This window comes from Alosa pseudoharengus, unplaced genomic scaffold, assembly GCF_046254945.1.
Source record: "Alosa pseudoharengus isolate Yale_2024_CS ecotype anadromous, Long Island Sound unplaced genomic scaffold, YU_APseudo_1.1 YU_APseudo_1.1_scf_22, whole genome shotgun sequence".
Taxonomy (NCBI): domain Eukaryota; kingdom Metazoa; phylum Chordata; class Actinopteri; order Clupeiformes; family Clupeidae; genus Alosa; species Alosa pseudoharengus.
In genome coordinates this window covers 5260536-5283035 of record NW_027468680.1, presented here as the reverse complement: position 1 = coordinate 5283035, position 22500 = coordinate 5260536, and the positions used below count along the sequence as shown (strand labels likewise).

The window sequence follows — 22500 nt, the reverse complement described above, 5'->3', positions numbered from 1 at the left end:
TTAGAGCATCGGATAAGATTTATAGATACTGCGACGGTATCATGCTTGTAATCTCAGCCCTTTTGCTTGGGTTTGCACTGACCTCGTCTGTGACCCCACGAGATCTCACCCAAGAATAGCTTAGTGTGGTGTTGGGTGGCCTGATTTACTGTTGTCTCCAAACTCGAGGGAAAAGTGGGAGGTGGGATATCGACCCCGTACCCACATGTTTCTCTTCACAAGCTTCAAATTTACAGTTCCAGACTGCAGATATGATCTCCAATAACGGACTTAAATAACACTTTGCTAAGGGGATCCTGCAATCAAGCGAGAGCCGGGGAAGATTCACCTTAAGCTGACAGCAGAGATAACCTAAGCGCCAGCAGGATGAAATGCTGTGGAGTACTAGCAAACACAAATGATACTGCAGTAGAAACAGACATGGACTAGCTAACGCTTGCACATGTATAACATACTAGCCCATATTTGGGGCAGCCGTGGCCTACTGGTTAGCACTCTGGACTTGTAACCGGAGGGTTGCCGGTTCGAGCCCCGACCAGTGGGCCGCGGCTGAAGTGCCCTTGAGCAAGGCACCTAACCCCTCACTTCTCCCCGAGCGCCGCCGTTGTAGCAGCCAGCTCACTGCGCCGGGATTAGTGTGTGCTTCACCTCACTGTGTGTTCACTGTGTGCTGTTTGTGTTTCACTAATTCACCGATTGGGTTAAATGCAGAGACTAAATTTCCCTCACGGGATCAAAAAAGTATATATATTTAAATAAATACTTATACTTATATATTATGGGCTAATACATTTTATACTAACTGACTATACTTTAGTACACACATTATATAATAAATACTATATAATTAGTGCATCAATGTCAGTACTATGGAAACGACTGAAAAACACGTCACGTCACGTGTTTGACAATAAAGTATCTATCTATCTATCTGTCTGTCTGTCTGTCTGTCTGTCTGTCTATCTATCTATCTATCTATCTATCTATCCTCGTGTAGGGGCATATTGTTACGAGTTGGTAACCCTAGACCTTAACCTGTAACAACAATTATACTGTATATATTTTGTAACATTTGCAACAACATGGTTTCCAAAATCAGATTACAAAGGAAACACACCTCCAGCGAGCTCCTGTGAGCCGTGGGCTTGAGATGGCGAGAGAGCCCTGTCAGGCGGCGGAGGGAGGGAGGGAGGGTGGATCTGAGCGAGCGAGAGGAGCGAGGAAAGCAGGCCAGCGGCTGCACCACACCTCCCCAGAGAGAGGCTGTCAGGGGGCGCACAGCGCAGCAGCTAATGGCTTTGGACCCACCTCAGTAGAGAGGAGGAGGTGACCCAGGCTGGGTCAGACAGACCCTGGGCTGTGCAGTGCTGAGCAGTGCTGCTGGCTGGGGTTGGGTGGCTGGGCGAAAGAGAGAGTGTGTGTGTGTGTTTGTGTGTGTGTGTGTGTGTGTGTGTGTGTGTGTGCATGTGTGTGTTTGTGTGTGTGTGTGTGTGTGTGTGTGTGTGTGTGTGTGTGTGTGTGTTTGTGTGTGTGTGTGTGTGTGTCTGGGTGCATGTGGGCATGTGTGTTTCTGTTAGTGTGTGTGTGTGTGTGTGTGTGTGTGTGTGACTGGGGCTTTGGAGCGGGATGCGGCCAGGTTGGGTCAATCTAGGACACTTAACACCTGACAGGTGTTAACTATGGCTGGACCCTAAGCACAGAACTGTGGTTTCAAGAAGCCTTCAAAATGAGATTCTGACGTATTATACACACATATCAGTGCTCACTACAGGGCTATACACACACCAATGGATTCAGCCTCTAGAACTGTGACGTGAGAACGGCTCTATAATAATTCATATAATTTGTGAAAAAAAGTGTTGTATGGCCATCTAAATTACACTGTTATAGTGTAACACACACACACACACACACACACACACACACACACACACACTCTAAATACTTACAATAATTGACTCACATGCACAAATGTGACCAGGCATGGCAAAAGCAGGCTCAAGTCGCAGAGACGCAAGTCGCGAAAAACGACTTTGAAGTTTTTTTTTTTTTTTTTCAAAATTAGTGATTTTCGTTTTTTTGCAGAATGTGCAAGTTGAAGTCCTAAAGAAGCAATTCCATGTTTCAGATAACAGCATTGGTTGCTTTAAAAGTGTATATTTTGTCTTTGAAAATGGTTAAGTTTTAGGAAGTAAACCAGCGTTTAAATTGGGCGTGACTATTAGTGCTCTTTTGTTCGGCCAATCAGCTGTATGCTAGAAGTAACCTCATGGCTACTTACTGAACCAGCATGCTGTTTGTTTACAATTGGAATGGAGATGGACAAAGCACAGCGGATTGCAGATCTGATGATGAAGGCGACTGCATTACATTGGAGAACATCCCTAATCTACAGCTGACCTTAGCCGAAGATAATTACAACGAGGAAGAATCTCTCGGTCTGGCAGCAGAGGAGCTAGATCGTAAGATATCAGATGCTATTTCCACAGTTACATTTGACGGGGATAAAGTTTGTGTGTATCCATTGCTACTAGCTAACGTAGGCCTACTGTCATTAGCTATTGGCACCATAGGCTATTAGCCAAAACCCATTACAGATAGTTTCGGTGGGCAATTAATTTGAATAATGCGAGAATGTCTTGTTTTGACTGATGGCAGGGTGCCTTGCATCGTGTGTGCATTCAAATTAACAGGATTTGCAAACGTGATCTCATGTTTGTTTAGTTTGCGTTTTAGACTAGCCTATTTTATTAATTGCTAAACCTGCTAAATCCATTGCCAACCTGGTGCCTTGCACTGGGTGTTAATTCAAAATAACATGGTTTGCAAACGTGATCTCATGTTTGTTTTAGAATACTTTATCCATTGCTACTGGTTCTGTAACCCAGTGTTTTTCAACCTTTTTTGTGCCACGGCACACTTTTGACATTTAAAATGTCCCACGGCACACTAACATCCTGTGTGAAGAAAAAATAAACATACCATAGCCTAAAATTTCAAATAATACACAGATGGCCTATGCAAGACCTGCTCAATAAAACAAGCGCCCTCTGTCATTTGTAGGTGACTATATCTAATTTAATTGTTGTTTTGAACTGGATATGTGATGATTCTGTGAATTCTGGATATGGGGCCCCCGTTGTACAATGCCTGCATACCACAAATAGTGCAATCATACAATCAATGAGAGCATGTGGTTATAAATTCTTTGCTTTTCTGGACCAGTGAGTGCAAGGGCGTAGGTTTGGTCTGAGCTTTGGTGGGGACACTACCCACTAATTCCCCCGAAAAAAATAAAAGGAAAAGCCACTCAACTCTTTCACCAGCCACTATAGATATATAAAATGATTAAAATGTGCTACTGTCCAACTACCCATGATTAAAATGTGCTACTGTCCAACTTGATCTATACTGTGTAGCACATAATCTGATTTTAATATGTATACATATGTAGGCTATATTTAACATTTATTTTCTATTTGGTCTGTTATGAAATCATGCATTGACCCATTTAAGCACAGCTCAGTTTTAAGAAACTTAAATGCTTAGCATTTTGTGAAAAGAATCATTAAGGCTACATTGACAACTCTTAACCATAAGCTGTCTGTATTCTAATAGGCCTATTTACAGATATCTAGGCGATGTAAGCACAGCTCAGTTTTAAGAAATGCTTAAAGCCGAAAGACCATGTTGAATTTTTCTACAATTTATTTCAAAACCCGGATTACTCTGGAACAGCTAACTATACACGGGAATGCTTTACACCTTTGTGTTCGGTAAGTTCTGCTGTTTATTCTGATATATGGGTTGTCATGTGTTGCGTGAAGAGTGTGTAGGCCTATGATATTCCACCGAGACGAATGGATGTGGAGATGGGCACAGAGAATAATTATTAAATCTCTTGAAGTTAATTTTTCTCGCGAACTGTTTATCACAGCAAATAGTGGCTATAGCACCGTTTAAAAGCTGAGAAAAGGCTCTTTCATGTGACACATGTGTGATGAGTAGCCTACTCGAGGAGTTCAACAGAGAATAATGGATGAATTTGGACGCACTTCATATGCCTTGTAGTGAAGTGAAGCTGAAGCGCAGCGTCTCCTGCGGCTCACTGGTAGTTATTATAGGTAACTTCAAATCATCGCGATTTACCCTTATAGGCTACTGCACATTACACGATCTGTACGAGATGATCCGCAAAAAAGTGAGAAAGTATTTAACTCTTTGTAGCGCATGTGAGCGCTTTCCCCCCCCACTTCAACCTGAATATTGGTGGGGACATTTCAGTCGTAATCTGACATTGGTGTGGACACGTCCTTCGGTCCCCACGCAAATCTATGCCCCTGAGTGAGTGACATTTGGGTAATTTTCTGCGGCACACCTGATGATCTCTCACGGCACACTAGGCACAGTGGTTGAAAAACACTGCTGTAACCCATTACAGATAGTTTCGATGGGTCATTAGCGTCATATGATGCACTGCAGGCTCAGATCAGTGACCGTGACAGGGGGGAGGGTTGATCTTAATGTCATGTAAATGAGGACCATTGTGTTCCCCTCCCATGGATTGAGAGAGAAAGTAGTCAAATTGAAAAGCCTGATTTCTCAGCTTGTAGCTTTGAGATGTGTATACTTTAAAATGGCTACAACTTATTCAAATATTATCAGATATGAGTGAGACATCATTGGATAGCTTTGAAACTACACTTTCAGAATCTGTGAATAACTCAAAATGTCTCTGGGGAGACATGTGCCTGGTTTTGCCATGCCTGGTCACAAATGTGCACACACACACTCACTAACTCACACACACATGTGAGGTGTAGACTAATTTTAGGATTGCATTATGCAGTGTGCTATCCCAAAAATGAAATGAAATTAACAGGTTGTGTGCAATACAATATGCTACAACCGAGATGTAGCTGAAATATAAAGCAGCTGTGTGGTGTTTATGTTTTAGACCAAAACTCTGTCATGGTGCTGTCATCATGGTGCTATCGTCACATTGGGTATTGTGCACTAACATAAAGCTGAAATTTAAGCTCATGTTATGTTGTTTACGACGTGCTACAGCTGAATATTATCTCTGCACTGTGGAGAGGGCTATCGCAGTTGTGACAGATATGTGAGTGACAGTCGGGAGGAGGCATGCTTGTGCCTTGTGGCGGCTTCTTGGACATGATTGACAAAGCGTCCACTGTGAAGCAAGGTGAGTTTGGTGCGGTGGTGCGGTATGGAGCTCTCCACGGCAGGGGTTTCCACAAACAGTAGCATAATGTGTAACGAGGCACCGCACCAGGTGCCAGAGCTGATGACCATACCTGACACTCACCACCAAGACAGGACAGGAGAGGAAGAAACGACAAGGAAAAGCAAGAAATGGAGGGAGAGGTAGGAATTCTAAATTCCGTTATCTAACATGACCCTAGCTGACAAAGCCAAACTACATTCTAAAGTGTGTCAGGACTCCAGAACAGGAATACAGAGAAAATGCATCATATTGAGGATTATATTATATATTATGTGTAAGGAATATCAAATATTAAATTGAATGATGCTAAATTCCATAGATGTTTCAGATATCATCCTTCACCATTTGTGCAGGCAAAAGGCTTCTGCTGCAAACATAATTTTGCATTGCATGCATAAGATGCCTATTCAATGTGAAAGAAGTCAAATTAAATGCAACAGAACAATATGTAGCAATTAAAACCAAGTAAAAGAACATTGAATCCGCACACCAGAATCTGCTCCTTAGCGTTTTAATGGTATATCACCATGTGTAATGTTTCGGGCCCCAGCCCTTCATCAGACATGGATTTAGCATTTCAAACCCCACACATTAGCTGTATGTGCATTTTAGTAAACATCAGAACATAATGTTCTCTCTTCGGCTGAGTTCTGTCTAGACAACCTGAGCGGCACAACGCGGCGTGGCATGGCGTAGCGTGCGGCGGGGGGAGGCCTTTGAGATAATTACGCTGGCAGACAAGAGAGTGCTTCTGAAATAGACTCTTAGCGGGACTCAAGCAGGGATAAATGTTGTCAATCAGCGACCTCGCCGCCAATCTATCGGACTTCTCGGGCTTTTCACGCTCACCTGCAATCTGCAGTCGTGTTTTTTTGTCTTTCTCTTCTCGTCTTTTTTGACATGGAGTGGCACAAGAAGCATGGCAGTGCACTGCTCACCCTAATCTCTAAAAGGCAGAAGATGCTCATTTGCTTGAGTGCCTTTCTGAAAGGAGACTCTAATGGCCCTCTTGTACTTTTCCTTGATTTATATGATAAACAAAAAAAGTATTTGGGAAAAAGAGCTTTTGTCTTTTTACTCAGTATGTGCAGAGAGACAACAACAGTGACTTAGCACATGTGCAGCATCAGGGTAATCAGGTCAGTGCACCTTGTGCCTGGTGACTAGTGCCTACAGTATCGACTAGTGATTTCAATAGTTGACTAACACACACACACATACACACACACATACACATACACACACACACACACACACACACACACACACACACACACACACACACACACACACACACACATAGATGGTGCATCTTTTTTAGGCATACTTTCAGACTAGCAGTGGTGTGAGTGTACAGAGAGCACTCTAGAGAGACGTGAGTGTTCCGCATTCCGCGGCCCGAACTGGACTCGACTCACCCCTCTCGCAGGTCCGCGCCCAGTAGCCGGTGCCGGTGCAGTCGCAGATGAAGCGGTTCCAGCCCTCCTTGCACACGCCCTTGTTCTTGCACGGGTAGCTTTCGCACTGCTTGCCCGAGAGCCGGTTGCACGTGGGCTTGATGCCGGCGCCGTTCTGGTTCTCGGCGATCTGCCGGATGTCCTTGCTGCGGCCGTCGATGAACAGGTCGCGGATGCAGCCCACGTAGCCGTAGTTGAGCATGGCGGTCCACAGCTCCGTGGGCAGGACGAGGCCGGCGCGGCTCTCCGGGAGACCTCCCAGGTACATCTCCCCCTCCAGGTCCAGGATCTCGCTCTCTCCGCTGGCCGTGAAGGGGGTGCGGCGGCTGTTCACCGATATGGTTCCTACCCCCAAAACAAACACACATGTGCAATTACAAGTCTGCAAAGTCACCCGCGCTTTATTCTCCCTCAGGGCCATATATCAACAAATAATGTCCTAGAAGGGGCCCTAAAAGAATCAGCAACAGAATAAATGTATGCAATGACTTTGACTACACAGTTACATCGATGTAATACTGTATATACCCTGTGACACTCCAAATATGGGTCACAGATCGTTGTCGCTTTGGACAAAGGCGTCTGCCAAATCCCATAACCATAACCATAACAAAAAGGTGCTATTATGCGGATCCGAAAGTCTTAGCAACACGTGAGAACAAGAACCCTTAAAAATGGATTGTTCTAGATCTTTCGGCATGCTGTGAGGATGAAGCTCTGACAATCTTTTTGTTCTAATATCATTTAAATTGTATGCAATTTTATGTTACACTGTTATATCCTTGAAGATTAGATCGAAATGAAGTCGGAGGTTTAATCATGGACAGACGACATGGCTGAGGACAAGCCCAACTCAGAACTCATACTGGATATTGATCAGTTGAGGGGCGACGACTAGACTACATCCCACAGAGCGTGATTATGTGACGAGTTTACATTCCGGGCATGAGGGCCCGGTCCAGACGGCTCATTCAGTCGGGACGTGACAACGGGAAGGGGGGGGGGGGGGTGTGGGGTGTTCTCTGGCGTGGAGCTCTGTTTGATCGGACCAGTGATTTATGGTAGTGTCAGGGCCAGCGAAGGTTTGTGACGGCTGGTGGAGGGTTGTGGGGCTCCAGAGGCCTTTTGGCAATGCGGTGCCCCCTTTAAAAAGCATCAGTGTTCGGAGGGAAGACTGAGTTAATGCTTCCTCTTGGAGAGGAGCTCTCAGACGACTCCAGAGAGGGGGGAAGATAAGACACAGACAGACAGGGAGAGACAGAAAGATTTAAAGAGCAGGCAAGAACAAGAGATTGGGCTGTGTGTGTGTCTGTGTGTGTGTCTGTGTGTGTGTGTGTGAGTGTGTGTGTGTCTGTGTGTGTGTGTGTGTGTGTGTCCGTGTGTGTGTGTGTGCGTGTGCGTGTGAGAGAGTGTGTGTGTGTGTGTGTGTGTGTGAGAGTGTGTGTGTGTGTGTGTGAGAGAGTGTGTGTGTGTGTGTGTGTGTGAGAGTGTGTGTGTGTGTGTGTGTGTGTGTACATGTGAAAATGTGCTTATGGGTTGTGTCTGTCTTTCTGTGCATCTATGTGTGTACTGTGCATATGTGTGTGTATATGCATGTGTGTGTTTGTGTGTGTGTGTGTGTGTGTGAGAGAGAGAGAGAGAGAGAGAGAGAGAAAGAGAACACACTGTCTATTATGCATCTTAACCTGCATGTCTACAGACAGCCCAGAGCCTCTGTGGATTACACTGAGAGTTTACACCCTGATATACTGCTTACAGCTCACAGGTCCAGGGTCTGCAGTTGCAGCCTCTACGCACACACACATGTCAAGCAGCAACCCTGGGAAGCAGCCCTGGGATCAGAGATCAATAGGAATAATCTGGCTAGAAATGACACCAGCTCTGTCACCTCTGCGCTGTTGTCTACAGGTCTGCATTATTAATGTCCCCCACGGTCCCCAAGTGCAGCCGGGCGATATGAAGTGACACAGAGTGTGTGCGAGTGGATCAATTCGCCAAAGTACAGGAACTCAAGGGCAACGGCGGAATCACAAACAACACAAGGGGAAATTAGGAGTTTACATGAATGACGTGTGTTTATATTTGTATTTCATATAGGTGTGTGTGTGCTAAACAAGTATAAGAAATGTATATTATGAGTGTGTGTGTGTGTGTGCGTGTGTGTGTGTGCGTGTGTGTGTGTGCGCGTGAGTGTGTGTGTGTGTGTGTGCGTTCGTGTGTGCATGCGTGCATGTGAATACCGACATTTTGAAATAGACTGGGTATGCAGGAGTCGGGTGTTAAGAAGAACTTTTGTGTTGTTTGTTTTTTACTGTCTACTGGGCAAAAGTTAAGACATTTTGGGCGAAGCTGTCAAAAGCTGATGTTTTATCTCAGGCTTGCAGCTCCCCCAGTTTTATAAAGCTCCATTTGCATATCTATCTGATTCTTTTACAAAATAAAAGTGTCCACAGCATTTAAAGCCATGACAGCTTTTAACAACATAATTTATTAATGAGGTCATTCTAATTTCACCTCAGTGGAGAAGAGATAAAAAGTGTGGGTGGGCTAAAATTCTCCAAATAATACCAAACGTTGATTAATTTTGTAATAGAAGTTTACTACCACTGTGGGCTAAATGTTAGACATAGCAATAATTCAAAGGTGATATGAAATGGGTGGACAAGTCCAAATGCAGGACGTTTCAAAGGCCTTTCATGCAGAAACTGTCCCAATACACCCATTTGGCTATTTATATATGTCACTTTACAAATAAACGGACTTATAAAAGGTGGAATACGGTCCAGAACTACTGGTACTGGTCTACGTAGCAGTGTTGTGCTATGCAGGGACATGACTTTTTTCTCTGGGCAACCCTTAAGTGTCATTCTCCAATGTGCAAGGCAGTTTGACAAACACTGCATGCTAAACAATAAGCTAATGGAGCAAGTTAAAGCCTCATCACCCAGTCAATTGAAAACTAATGACGAGGTTCAAACGTTTTTGGTTAAGTTATGTAGATGATATTGTGGATTTAGAATACCACACTGTTCGTCTGAACAAGGCCAAGGTATCCACCCTACATAAATGGGAGGCATTAATAGGGTCAAAAATCTCATACCTCTTGTGCGATGAGTTGCTTCATTGTGTAAAATGAACACAATTTTATATAACGTTTATATAACTCAATAAACAGTTGATCACTAAAAGAAAAAAACTAATGACGAGGGGTAAATACTAATTCTTATATTGTGTTTCTTTAACATATCGGACATGAAATATCACTGACCGGCTCGTCCGTCTCGCTGGATGTCCACGTGGTACCAGGTCCCGTCGTTCACCTTGTTCTGCGTGGCTTTCACCTTGATGGTCCCAGAGCCCATGTCCAGCAGCAAGTACAGGCTGCCGTCCAGCAGCTCCACGGCGAAGAAGTCCACCTTGGTGTTCTTCTGGCTGCGCACGTCCTTGGGCTCCTGTGGCTTGCCGTGCGTGAAGAGGATGAGGCCGTTGGGCTCGGTGGTGCGGAAGTCGAAGGAGATGGAGCCCATGCGCTTGGTGTTCCACTTGGGCAGGCTGATGTAGGCCTCGGGCGTCTCGAACGAGATAGGGTCCAGAGTGGCCACGTTCTCACACCTGAAGTTGGCATTGCCCTGGATCTTCATCTTGGGGTCAGCAATCCGAGCCAGACGGGAGAGCTCCAGCCGGATGTCATTGTTTTTGTAGACAACCTGTGTAATACAAAACAGTGGTTTTATTTATTACCAGTGGTGTGACACAAAGCATAATATTAGTACCATATTATGGTAATTGTTTGCCTGACCTTCTAAGGTGTAACATAAGCATACCATTCTATTTATTCAGCTGGTTATGCTATATTTTTGGAAGTGTCCTTAATTGGCACAGTTTACATTTTGCATTACTCGACGGTCGCACAGAAAGGTCCTGGTTTCAAACACGAAAGACAATGTACATCTAGTCCTAAAGTTATTTACAACTGCATTCAATTCCTATAGGATATACAGTATACATTGAATGAATTGTGGAGAAAAAAACAAACATTTGTATGTCTCTAAAAACAGAGAGATTAACGTACAGTAGGGTTACTTTATTGGTATCTGGTGGATTCAAACCAAATAGCACAGACAGTATGGGCTATGAAGGACTTGTGGGTTGTAAATGTAAAATTGGTGATTTGTTTGTGGTGGCTCCGCTGTAATGCAGAAACACAAATCCAATAATGTAGAGTGTGTCACTTTGTACTTAATGAACCCACAGAAACAGTTTATTCTACTAGCTATGGGACCTCCGTTTATGTCACTGAGGACACGAATGACGTCACACACAGGAGCTGGTGTTGGTGCTGAAGCGTTTCAGTGCTTCAGAGCCACCGTGATAGCTGCTCCATGGGCACACAGTAAGTATCTCGGCCCCTACTCAGTGGACATTCATGGCATTCATGTGCCTGGCGGTCTGTAGCTGTGGTCACGACCGGACAAAAGAGAAGAGAGAGATGTGGCCATTAGGACAGGGCGCTGCTGCTGCTGCTCAGGCAGGCTCCTCTTCAGCTCATTATAGAGTCTGACGTCATGCGTCTCGCCCCGACCGCCCGCCCGCCCGTCGCCGGACAAGGCACACTGCCCATTCACACACTCGGCTCAAGAGCCTGTGGCGCAGTGCTGAGATGAAGATGAAACGCACACGGCCAAAAATAAACATTCATCAAAGTACTGTTTAGTGAGACTAAAAAGGCCAATCTCTCTCTCTCTCGGTGTGTGTGTTTGTGTGTGTGCACACGTGTATGTGTGCATGTGTTAAAGAGAGAGAGAGAGAGAGAGTGTACAGTTCTAGAAAACTGAAATGTATGCTCGCAAATGGTTGGAAGCAAAGCAAAACTAAAATATCCTTCAGATGTGTGTGTAGTGGCTTGGTATTGTCGCTGTTGTGGTGGTTATTGTTGTGGCTGTTTGGAGACACAGCTGTCAACAGAGAGATTTTCCTGCTCTGAGATTACTGATAATCCTGGAAGACTTGACAGTAAATCAGCACGTGTTGCAGGTGCCCAGGGGAAGAGTGCTGGACTGGGAGATTGCCTCGACCCATCTCCTGCGGAGCCCCGTGTTGTGAAACGGACTCACTCTCTCTCTCTGTCTCTCTCTCTCTGTCTCTCTCTTTCTCTCTCTTTCTCTCTCTCTCTTTCTCCCCCTCTCTCTCTTTTTTTCTCTCTCCACAGGCTTTATCGCTGAGATCATAAATACCAGCCTCCCCCCGTGGAGGACTGAGGCTAAAACAGAAAGGCGTGAGCATCACAAGGAGGCAACAACGAGTTTGTCATTCCCACAAATGACAAACACGCGAGCCATGGCAATTGGCAGGCTGGGGGATGCTAGATGCTATTTATTCACCTAACTGCTTTCTAACTGGTTTAATTGAGACTTAGTCCACTTAGGTTCACAGTCCTTACAAAGACAATATATCACCGGGTGACTTTGACAAATACTTTTGTCTCTCTGTTTACAGAGATCATTAAAGATGCAGTCAGCGATGACGTCGGGTTCGTTTGTGTTTATGTTTATATTTCAATTTCTTAGCAGACACTTTTGTCCAAAACAACAACGTGCATTATATTTTAATCAAGGCCCAAACGAAACTCACCGCTCCCTTCAGTATTCCCAGAGAAACTCCACGCAGGGTTTTGTTTTTGTTTGGGGGACAGGCTGCCCCCACTTTGGTTGTTTCCAGTTTTCGGAGCCTGGGCTGCTTTTTTACAGTGTACAGAATGGACATTGGAAAGGTTCACTAAATGTGACAAAAAATTTTATGGGCTTGGAATTGCGTAAGATCGCTGACTTTACCTTTAAGATAGCTCGGGCTTAATTTAGAAGATTTTACCAAAGTCTACATTATGTACATTATGATCCTGTTAGTGTAAGTCCACCTTATGTAGTTTTGACAGTTGTTTCCCGTTGATAGCGCTGGCAAAATAGTAAGGCAAAATGCAAACATTCATGATTCAAGACTCCTGTTTTCTGCATTTTCTGCTTGTGTTGAATGATAATGCTCCTCCCAACAAATGGCATATCTACATGTACAGTCTACTTTCCCTTCATCAAGTCCTTTTGCCAAATCATTACCATATTTATATATGACTTTGCACTCAAAACATTTTAACAGAATTTCCTTCTTTGAAAAGGAAAGCTGTTAATCATCAGTGTGCTTTTAGTTTTAACTTGACAAAATACTTTATTTTCAGCAACACAATGCAGTTATTTTACCTTAAGATAACAGCTCCAAACTCATTCTGATACTACACTGACGCATACTACGGAGATTGGAGTCTGACATTGCCAGTGTGTACCTGGAATGCTTCATATTGCACTATGTAACGTTATTGATCGAGTAGGATCATGACTGTTAGTCGTTTTTTTAGCTGGATACTATCTTATGGTGTTGAATATTGACATCAAGGAGCATAGATATCAATTCTTCCATTGTGTTCCTTTAACAAACAATAACTGCCCCCCCAACAATTGCACTGGAAGTAATTCTGAGAAGAAATAGATCACAGGAAGTGGGTATTTGCCATTCATCATAGTACTGGAGACATATGCTATCCAGCAATGACCCAGTGAGTCAACACATCTGACGTGAGAAAATAACGTAGCTGTCATCCGACGCAGCCTCACTAGACATCTGCTGGTTGTCACCAGAGGCGACAGAGTGACCTTGAGGAATTTACAAGGCTGGAAATCACCAGCCGCTGATTAGACAATGATGGCTATTATTTGTTATATCATGGCTGTCTCTTCTCTGGCTCAGACGCTGACCTGATGCATTTTTCATCATCTAAATCAGCTTTCCTCCCCCTTGCCCACAATCTCAACACGTCACCGCCGAGTCCGCGAAGAAACGACTGCCACTGCTCCCTGCGCAAATTGATACATTGCAATTTCGCTCATTTGATGCTTTGTCATTTGGACTGTTCGACTGTCGTGTAAAATGTCAGACTGTGAAACTCATTTGATGAGACAGGCAGGCAGCTCATGAAAACGGCTGAGGCCTAATGGCTGTCTGTGGAGCAGGCTAAAACAACATTGTTTTCGCATTAGCATTAGCGATAGTCAGCAAGCAGCAAAGGCTATCATGAAAACATATTAATGTAAATAGCTGTGCGCTCTCGCATTCCTGATGCATTTCAAATAACCTATGAGAATAACTTCAAACATTTATCATTGTTTATGATTAGCATTTCATTCATATTTCAGCATTACGACAATACAATACAGCCAGTTGACAAAATGGAATAAAACAGGATGATCAATCAATCCCAGATGCATACACTGAGACAGCCTCCCATCCCCTGTGATAGCAGAAAATGATCAACGGCATCCAGCCTGGATTTGAACCGGATCCGGGGAAGATGCGGGCCACAACTGTACCGGATCCGTTCTCAAATCCGCCCCTATCTGAGCACTGAGGCTGTTCCCGGTTCTGAGACGCCAGTGGCCCATGAAATGGATTCCTGTATGCGCGTGTGCGACTGTGCGGATTCAATTCACACACACACACACACACACACACACACAGACACACACACACAGACAGGGCCCAAATCACTCGCATATGAGGCTGGAGGAGAATTTCATCAGACTGTTATCTGCCCGCACAGACCCAGTCTGAAATAAATACCACAGTCAGAGAGACGGAGAGAGAGCTGGAGAGAGGGGGAAAAAAGAGTATGAGCGAAAGAAAGAAAGAAAGGGAGAGAAGGGTGAAAGAGGGGGAGAGAGGGAGACAGATGGAGAGAGAGGGAAAATAATTTTCCACATAAAGCTTGTCTGTGAGCAAGTATTTCATTCCTCAGGCCATTTAAGTGACATCTCTCCACAATCACACAGGTCCCGTAAAAGCCATCCTTAACACTCCTTTTTAACATGCAGGGCCTTAACCTCTCCCTCTCCAGGCCTCTCGCTCAACAAGCCGACTCCCCGAGCAACAGAAAAGAACAGCAGAGCATTAAAGTGGGCCGTGAGCTCATGAGAAGCCCCCACAGGACCCTCCCCTCCCCACTCACTCCATATCCCTGCATCTGACAACACCCAGAGTTCTTCTTCTGCATACCTACTGTAAGGTGACTCGGTCGAGGTGTTGTTTTCCTAAGAGTGGCCCCTCTCTCTCTCTCTCTCTCTCTCTCTCTCTCTCTCTTTCTCTCTCTCTCTCTCTCTCTCTCCCCCCCTCTCTCTCTCTCTCCCTCTCTCCCTCTCTCTCTCTCTCTCTCTCTCTCTCACCCACGCTTGCAGGTCCTCCCACGCGCCCGCGGCCCCAACGCAGCCTTCACGGGGCACAGAAAGCTGCGCCACACCACACCGCGCCTCGGCTCCCGGGTCGGCACAGAGGGGCGTGGAGCTCTGCCAGCTGACACCCCCTATTTATCATCCACAGCTCTCTGCTCCGCCCATAAATCTCTGCCCACGGACGCCCACCCACCACTTAGAGGCCGGCGCTGCCCCAGCGGCTGCAGAGCTGACGGGAGACAGGGCCGAGATTGGAACAGATTACCCAGCGGCCGAGGAAGTGGGCAGTGCCAGGTGATGCTGGCCATCAAAGACAGAATTTCATGGCAGGAGGAGAAGACAGGGCAGTGCAGCACAGCAGCACAGCACTCTATACAGATTCACGTCTTTCATATCAGTCCACAAGTAGTCCGGTCATTTCTTGCTTTCATATCACTCCGCAAGTAGTCCGGTCACTTCTTGCTTTCATATCACTCCACAAGTAGTCCGGTCATTTCTTGCTTTCATATCACTCCGCAAGTAGTCCGGTCACTTCTTACAATGGAACTTGTGAAATGGAATGGAAAGTGAAAGCAGATGGTTGATCAGCTGTGTTCTAAAGAATGTTTGATTCAAGTTCAGCATGTGTTGTAAGCTATTTGTTTCTCAGCAAAAGCCATGATGAAACTGTAAAAAATAAATGTAGAGTCATATCATGTGGAGTTTAAGCAGGATAATGTATAGAACGCCGTTCATTATCGGAAAATAAGTCCCTTCAGGACGAAGCAAAACCCCTCTGCTAGCACATCGGGGTCCTGTTTGCCCTGTCTGGACTTTTTTTCCGATAATGACCGGCGTTCCATACATTATCGCTTACATACTCTACGCAGCACTCTAAAGATATAGTCTACATTAAATGTGGGGGAGGTTTGTATAGCATAGATGTATAGTAGACAGGACGTTCCTGTTTGTGATTAACCAACGTTCTGTCATACGTGGAAGAGGGTTGGAAACATTGACATGCCTGTCTCCTCATATCCTGTATAACTTCTACTGCTGCACCATCGAGAGCATCATGACAAAGTGCATTAATAGCACCATGGCTGACAGGAAAGCCTTGTGGTTAAAACGAGTGGTTAAAACGAGTGGTTAAAACGAGTAGTTAAAACGAGTGGTAAAAACGAGTGGTTAAAACGAGTGGTTAAAACGAGTAGTTAAAACGAGTAGTTAAAACGAGTGGTAAAAACGAGTAGTTAAAACGAGTGGTAAAAACTGCTCAACACATCACTCTGGTCCTGCTCCCTGCCACCACTGACCCTCAGCATACAGTGCCTGCAGCGGGCACACAACATCATCAAGGATACACATCCCAATCATGGACTGTTTTCCCTCCTTCCATCAGGGAGAGCTGTTTCAGAGTCGGGACTCTCTCTCTCTCTCTTTCCCCTCTCTCTCTCTCTTTCCTCTCTCTCTCTCTCTCTCTCGCCCACTCCGCCTCAGTTCAACCCTGCTCACAGCTGCGTCCGGCAGTAGCCTGAAGAAACGGACCAGTCCACAGAGAGGGCCGCAGGGAGGGGGCGGTTTTGGAAAGGGGGTCGAGAGCGGGACCTCAGTGTTGTCAGAACACGGTGACAAATGACACCCCGGCGTTCACGCACGACAGAAAACAAATTGCAGTGGCCCCAGCGCAAGGGAGGAGGTCTGCGTCCAGCCCGGTCAGATCGGCTCTGAGACGCACATGGGGCCGCCGTCTGCAGTAATTAGAGGGAGTGGACCCCACTTAGCCACGCGCAGAGCCAAACGCTGATTAATGTGCCCCACGCAGAGAGCTGAGCAGGAAAGATGAGGCCACTCTCTTTCTCTGGTGAAAAAAACAACAACAACTGAATTTCAGCCACAATTTAGACAATTTAGTGTTTTGGAAACGGAGGCCACTCGATTACAGGATATAGACAACCACATAGGGACACAGAATGGACATAATAAAATAGATTCCCTTCCCAAGTGCTCTCGACGAGACGATGGCACTAAAGTGGCATTCAGTGCCATGGCATAGTGGCATAAAGTGCATCAGGCCAGAGTGGCACTGATTCTAAAGCAATTTTTTTGTTCATGTTATTTTTTTAAGTATATATTTTTTGGGCTTTTTTATGCCTTTAATGCGACAGGGTAGTGGAGAATGACAGGAAGTGAGTGGGAGAGAGTCGGGGTGGGATCCAGAAAGGACCACGGGGCAGGAATCGAACCCGGGTCGCTGGCGTACGGTGCAGGTGCCCCAGCCAGTCGCGCCACTGCTGGGGTCCTTTGTTTCATGTTTTTAACACAGTGCTTACTCTGCATGCTGCTGGTAAGAAACCGATCATCAATAAACGGAAATAATATTACCATTAAGTGCTCCAAATGCCTTTTGTATTTGTGAAAAAACCTAATAAATTACAAAATGTGCAATTGTATCATTGAGGTGGAAAATAGATTGGTAGATTATCTAAAATATCCCGAACAGATGGGGAAGTTTGAAAATGGACATCATTCAAAAGTCCACAATGAGTATCACATTACAGTACATATCAGAGAAACCTACAACCCACTCACGCCTCAGAGAGAATGGGGAAAGGTGAATAGACAGGAGAGTAAACGTATAAATGCATGAAATACGGAGGCACTGATCCATATAGTCGGGGTCAGATGTCATTGGCGGAGAGTGGGATTAATGATAGGGAAGTTCTCACATGCACTTCCTCAAAGACCATAAAGGTCAGAGGATTCAGCTGTAGAGTCTCAGTATTTAAACAGCAGCCATCATTGATTTTCTTCTGGTTTATATGGTGTAGTGTTCCCTTAGTTCCACAGGGTGGTGTGTGTGTGTGTGTGTGTGTGCGTGTGTGTGTGTGAGAGAGAGAGAGGATGCGGGTACAGTGGTGTACATGTTGTTTGCAATCATATGTATGGTATATGCTTACCGCATAAGGGACATATAAAACTCTTCAATAGCAGTATCTGTGAACATATCTGTGGATGTGTGCATGCAACATTCTATAAGAACCTAATTGTGTTTGTGTTTGTGTTTTGTATATGTCATTGTGCGACAACGTGCTTGTGTCTGTGGGCCTGCATATGCGTTTGGTGTGAGTGGGTGGGTCTATGTGCACAGTGCATGTAGGCAGTCGTGTGAGAGGACCAGGACCAGCACCAGCACCAGGACCAGTGTAAACTTCACAGTAGGCAATCGACTGCTTTAGGACGCCCAGTTTCTCCACAGCCGCACTATTAGTCCGTGAGACAGGGCCCCAAAATATGGAAACCGTTACCGAAAAAGTGGCAAAGGCTACCATGCCTTTTCTGAAAGCCTGGAATCTCATCTTTTCAATGATGTATGATGGCCATCTGACAAGAGTAGCTGTTTTGAGTTATCACACATAATGTAAACTAAAGTTGAGAAAATAATGTGTATAAATCAATATATTTAATTCATTTAACATGAAGCGGTGTGCTAAGCAGGCTGATTGGCTCCCATAACAGCACAGCCAGGACTGTTGGTCCAAAGCTAAGGGTGGGAACACAGTAGAGATGGTGCCAGACACATTGACACAATTTCGGGACTTTGACTGGGACGGGGAAAGGGCTGTGAAGCAGAGACAGGGAGAGAGGGATGGAATGAAAAAGAGAGAGAGAGAGAGAGGCAGAGAACGAGTGAGAGAGAGAGAGAGTACATGAGAGACAAAATAGTGGGCACAGAAAAGAAAGATAGAGGATTGGGTAGAAAATAAAAGAAAGATAGAGGATTGGGTGGAAAAGAAAAGAAAGATAGAGCATTGGGTGGGTTTGGACAGTTAGACAGAGAGACAGAGAGAGAGAGCGAGAGAATGAGAGGGAGGGAGGCAGAGAGAGAGAAAGAGAGAGAGAGAGAGAGAGAGAGAAAAAGAGAGAGATTGGAAAAGAGAGGGAGAGGGATGAGTGAGTGGGGGATTGTTTCTCAGCTTGGTGCTTTATGCTTTGTCTGCACTGAGGGCATGGAGGGGCGGAGCCACAGACAAAGTGACTGATGCCAGCCGCTCCACTCTGTCATGGGGTTGGCATCCGAGTCCAGCAGGGGGTCTGTCTGCATGCCAGCCAGCTAGTCAGCCTGCTTGTGCCAGACCTGTGTGTGTGTGTGTGTGTGTGTGTGTGTGTGTGTGTGTGTGTGTGTGTGTGTGTGTGTGCATACGTGTGTGCTTGTGTGTGTAAACATGACAGTCAGGCTAAAAAAGGTGGCAAGCAGCTTTAGACTAGCCCAAAGAGATGACATCATCGGTGTCCGGATGATTGGCACTGAAGCTCATTAAAACGAATGCTGCCGCTGACAGCTAACATTTATGCAAGTCATGGACTGAAGACATTGTCTAATAAATCACAGGAAGCCTAACAAAGAATTGTTAGCTAAAATAAGAACTTAGCCTAGACGTCGAAATATAATGTGCTTCTGAACATTAGCATTATGAATGACTCAAAGATTGGTGAGTCAACAACAGACAGTCTTACATTCAAAGGGGCTAATGACCTGTAACAGCCTATGGCCAAGTTAAATGAAATGTTGGCCATATCAAAGAAGACATGATACATCCAGTCATACTATCAAGAGATTATGTATCATGGTAATGTTTACAGTGGATGTAGCACATGTTTTCTTCCCTTCGTAGGCCTACTTGCGGATTCTGGAAGTTAACTTATCAGGTCAAGACCAGACCCAGATCTAGCTACTTATCAGGCCCAGATGTGCTGTTGCATACTATCTAAAACAACATCACAGAAATAATAAAGCATGCTAATATGCCTGCTTCATGCTGTACTAGAAAGGTCAGAAACTCTGATCTAGCCGCAGTGATCATCACTAAACGTCTTGGACTCAGCAGGTGCGTGTGTGGAGCAACCATCACCGGAAATTATTATCATCTCAAGAATGGGCATCACGGCTACACAATGCCATGAAAACAATAAGAAAAAATGTGTGAAAAGGAACACAGGTAGTTTGGCTGACTCCACAATGCTTTTCAAATCTCAACTGACATTGAGAATGGGTCTAAGGATACACTGTAGTGTAGCCTATAGCCAGCAGTGGAATTAAACTTAAATTGGTACATTGAACTCTTACCAAATATCTGTGGGAGTACAGCAAACATCTTTTTTTTTTGTAAACCAAGGTTTTAAATGCAGTTGTTTACTCAATTCCATAGAAAATATACATCCATGACGTTTAACACTGACGCAATGAGCAAAGCCTAGCTGGCAGCATAACCAGGATGCGATTTGCTGGGGGGTGATGGTGGGGATCAACCCCTCCTCTGTTTTTTACATCCCTACCTCTGCTGAATAAATTTAATCCTTGGGGGGGGGGGGGGTGGGGACAACCCCGTCAATGATTAAAAACCAACTGAAATAACAGGCAGGTTGTGACAAGAGATTTTTTAGACATATAGAGTTTGGGATTGTGTCGTAAAACCGCCAAGAATTGTGGGAATAGCGGTATCGGCGCTGAATTATTTTGACATGATGTGAAATCTTAATAGATTAGAATCGTTTCATGTTACGTTTTAGGCCTAAATCCTCTGGCATGTTCGCGTGATCAGCCCTTATCCATGGTCCTGAAATTTAATTAGGACATCTCCCACATCGCAGGCTGACGCATAAAAAATTAAATGTTTCATGCCTTTGTAGTTTGCATTAAATAAGAGTGTTCAACTGTTCGAAATGTAATAGGGCCTACCGTTAACTTAAAAAGAATTAGCCCTGTTGATTGCTTGTTTTTTCATGATTAAAAAAAAAAAAACATCCCTTCATGTTTTTTGACAAATCACACCCTGAGCATAACAACCACTTGTCTCTTGTAGCTGTAAAACACCCACTCCTATTGAAAATGAATGGCAGCCAGTTGCTTTGCTGCTGTCTCTCATAGCTAATGTGACTGACTCCTAAATAACTTGTTTCATCTGCAGATTCTGGGTGGATTCGTCATGACGTCTTCACAATTAATTAGTCGTCCAATTTCAGCTAAATTAAAGATCAATCTATTTGAGACTTGCCTGCAGGTAGAACCATTCAACACAAATGGCAATTAACAGCTGTTCAAAGAGAAAGGGGCATCTGCCTTGTGCTAGAATAACAAAATGCCATCATTTGCATGGTAAAGCTCTGTGAATCATAACGCCAAACATGAGCCAAGAGACAAAAAGCAAGACCTGTCCAATCCCCTAGCTCTTCCTGTTTGCTGTAATCTATTTAGCTGCTCTCTTTCAAGTGGGTCGTTTCTGAAATGCGTAACTCCAACTCAGATGCATAGTTCACACTCCTAAATCTCATTCTATCATCCCTCTCTTTATTTCTTTCTTCTCCTCTCCTCTCGCTCTGTTCTGTTCTTCCGTTTTATTTCTTTCCCGGCAATGGCAAAGTTAATGAAATGATTGACGACAATTGAAAATCTAAATTAAATATGCTTAAAACAATTTTGCGTCTGGGCGAATCTCTAACTGAAGCAGATTTCATTAAGAGTGTGTGTCTGTGTGTGAGAGAGAGAGAGAGAGAGAGAGAGAGAGAGAGAGAGAGAGAGAGAGAGAGAGAAAGGGAGAGAGAGAGAGACAGAAAGAGAGAGAGAGAGAATGAGAGAGAGACAGAGAGAGAGGGAGAGAGGAGTGGGCATTGAACAGACATTGATGTCTCCTCTCTCTCCTCTTCAGCTGATAAGCCTTATTAAATGTATTATTCCGGTCCCAAATTTTCCCGCGGTGCCCTTCTCTCCTTGCAGGACTGATACTAGTGTAATAAGCAGCGGAGGTGAAGGAGCAGCAGCCACATGAGCTCCACAGAGGAAATGCTGATGCACACCTAATCCACTGAATAACTCTGTATGCTGTATTGTGCTGCATTGTGCCAACTGAAACGTGTCTGTCCTATCAGCGGAGAACCAGCAGTAGATTTATAACTGGGCCACATTATCTATGCAGACGGTTATGCATTGGGAGAAAACGTCTCTGTGAGAGATACTGTCCACAGTAGAATAACCAAAAATTCTGAATAACAGCTACCCTGCATGAATAACAAAACGGTATGATTGTGTTGCTTCATATACTTGGTAACTTGCTAAGCTGCTAATAATCTTATCAGTGACATTGGAGACGAAAAGTGCATGCATGGATGCTGTTCGTGCAGCTACGGCAGTAATCATATCGGGAACCAAACTACAATTATAGAGTTTCAGTACAGCCGTATGTGACTTAAGTCTTAACACTGGAGAAAACACACCATCGTTTACGTCATTAAGTTAGAGAAGGACATTTATTTACTGTTAGACACAGGCTACAGCAACCTTATGTGAGGCTGCAGTGACTTATGTACACTTATGTAACCTACGTTGTGTTAAAGGACTGTGCAGTCCATCCACACACCTGCCCAGACTCGAACCTGTGAACTGGCAGCACTTTGGATTGGGAGGCAGGCATGCTATTATGGAGGCTAAAACCAATGGGTGCTAGCGTCTGTTGCCAGCATGTCTCCCATTCAAAAGGCATTTTGACCC

At 44.8% G+C, this 22500-nt stretch overlaps 1 protein-coding gene across 14 annotated transcripts in view; it reads right to left on the bottom strand.

Moving 5' to 3' along the window:
• Positions 1-22500, bottom strand: part of LOC143139664 (neurexin-3a) — a 236513-nt gene that overhangs the window by 213604 nt on the left and 409 nt on the right. For all 14 annotated transcript variants that reach the window (XM_076300321.1, XM_076300319.1, XM_076300324.1 and 11 more), the window contains exons 2-3: positions 9974-10412; positions 6667-7050 (exon numbers count right to left, since the gene is read on the bottom strand). In XM_076300321.1, the coding sequence (XP_076156436.1) occupies positions 6667-7050; positions 9974-10412 (823 nt within the window). The remainder of the gene's footprint in view (positions 1-6666; positions 7051-9973; positions 10413-22500) is intronic.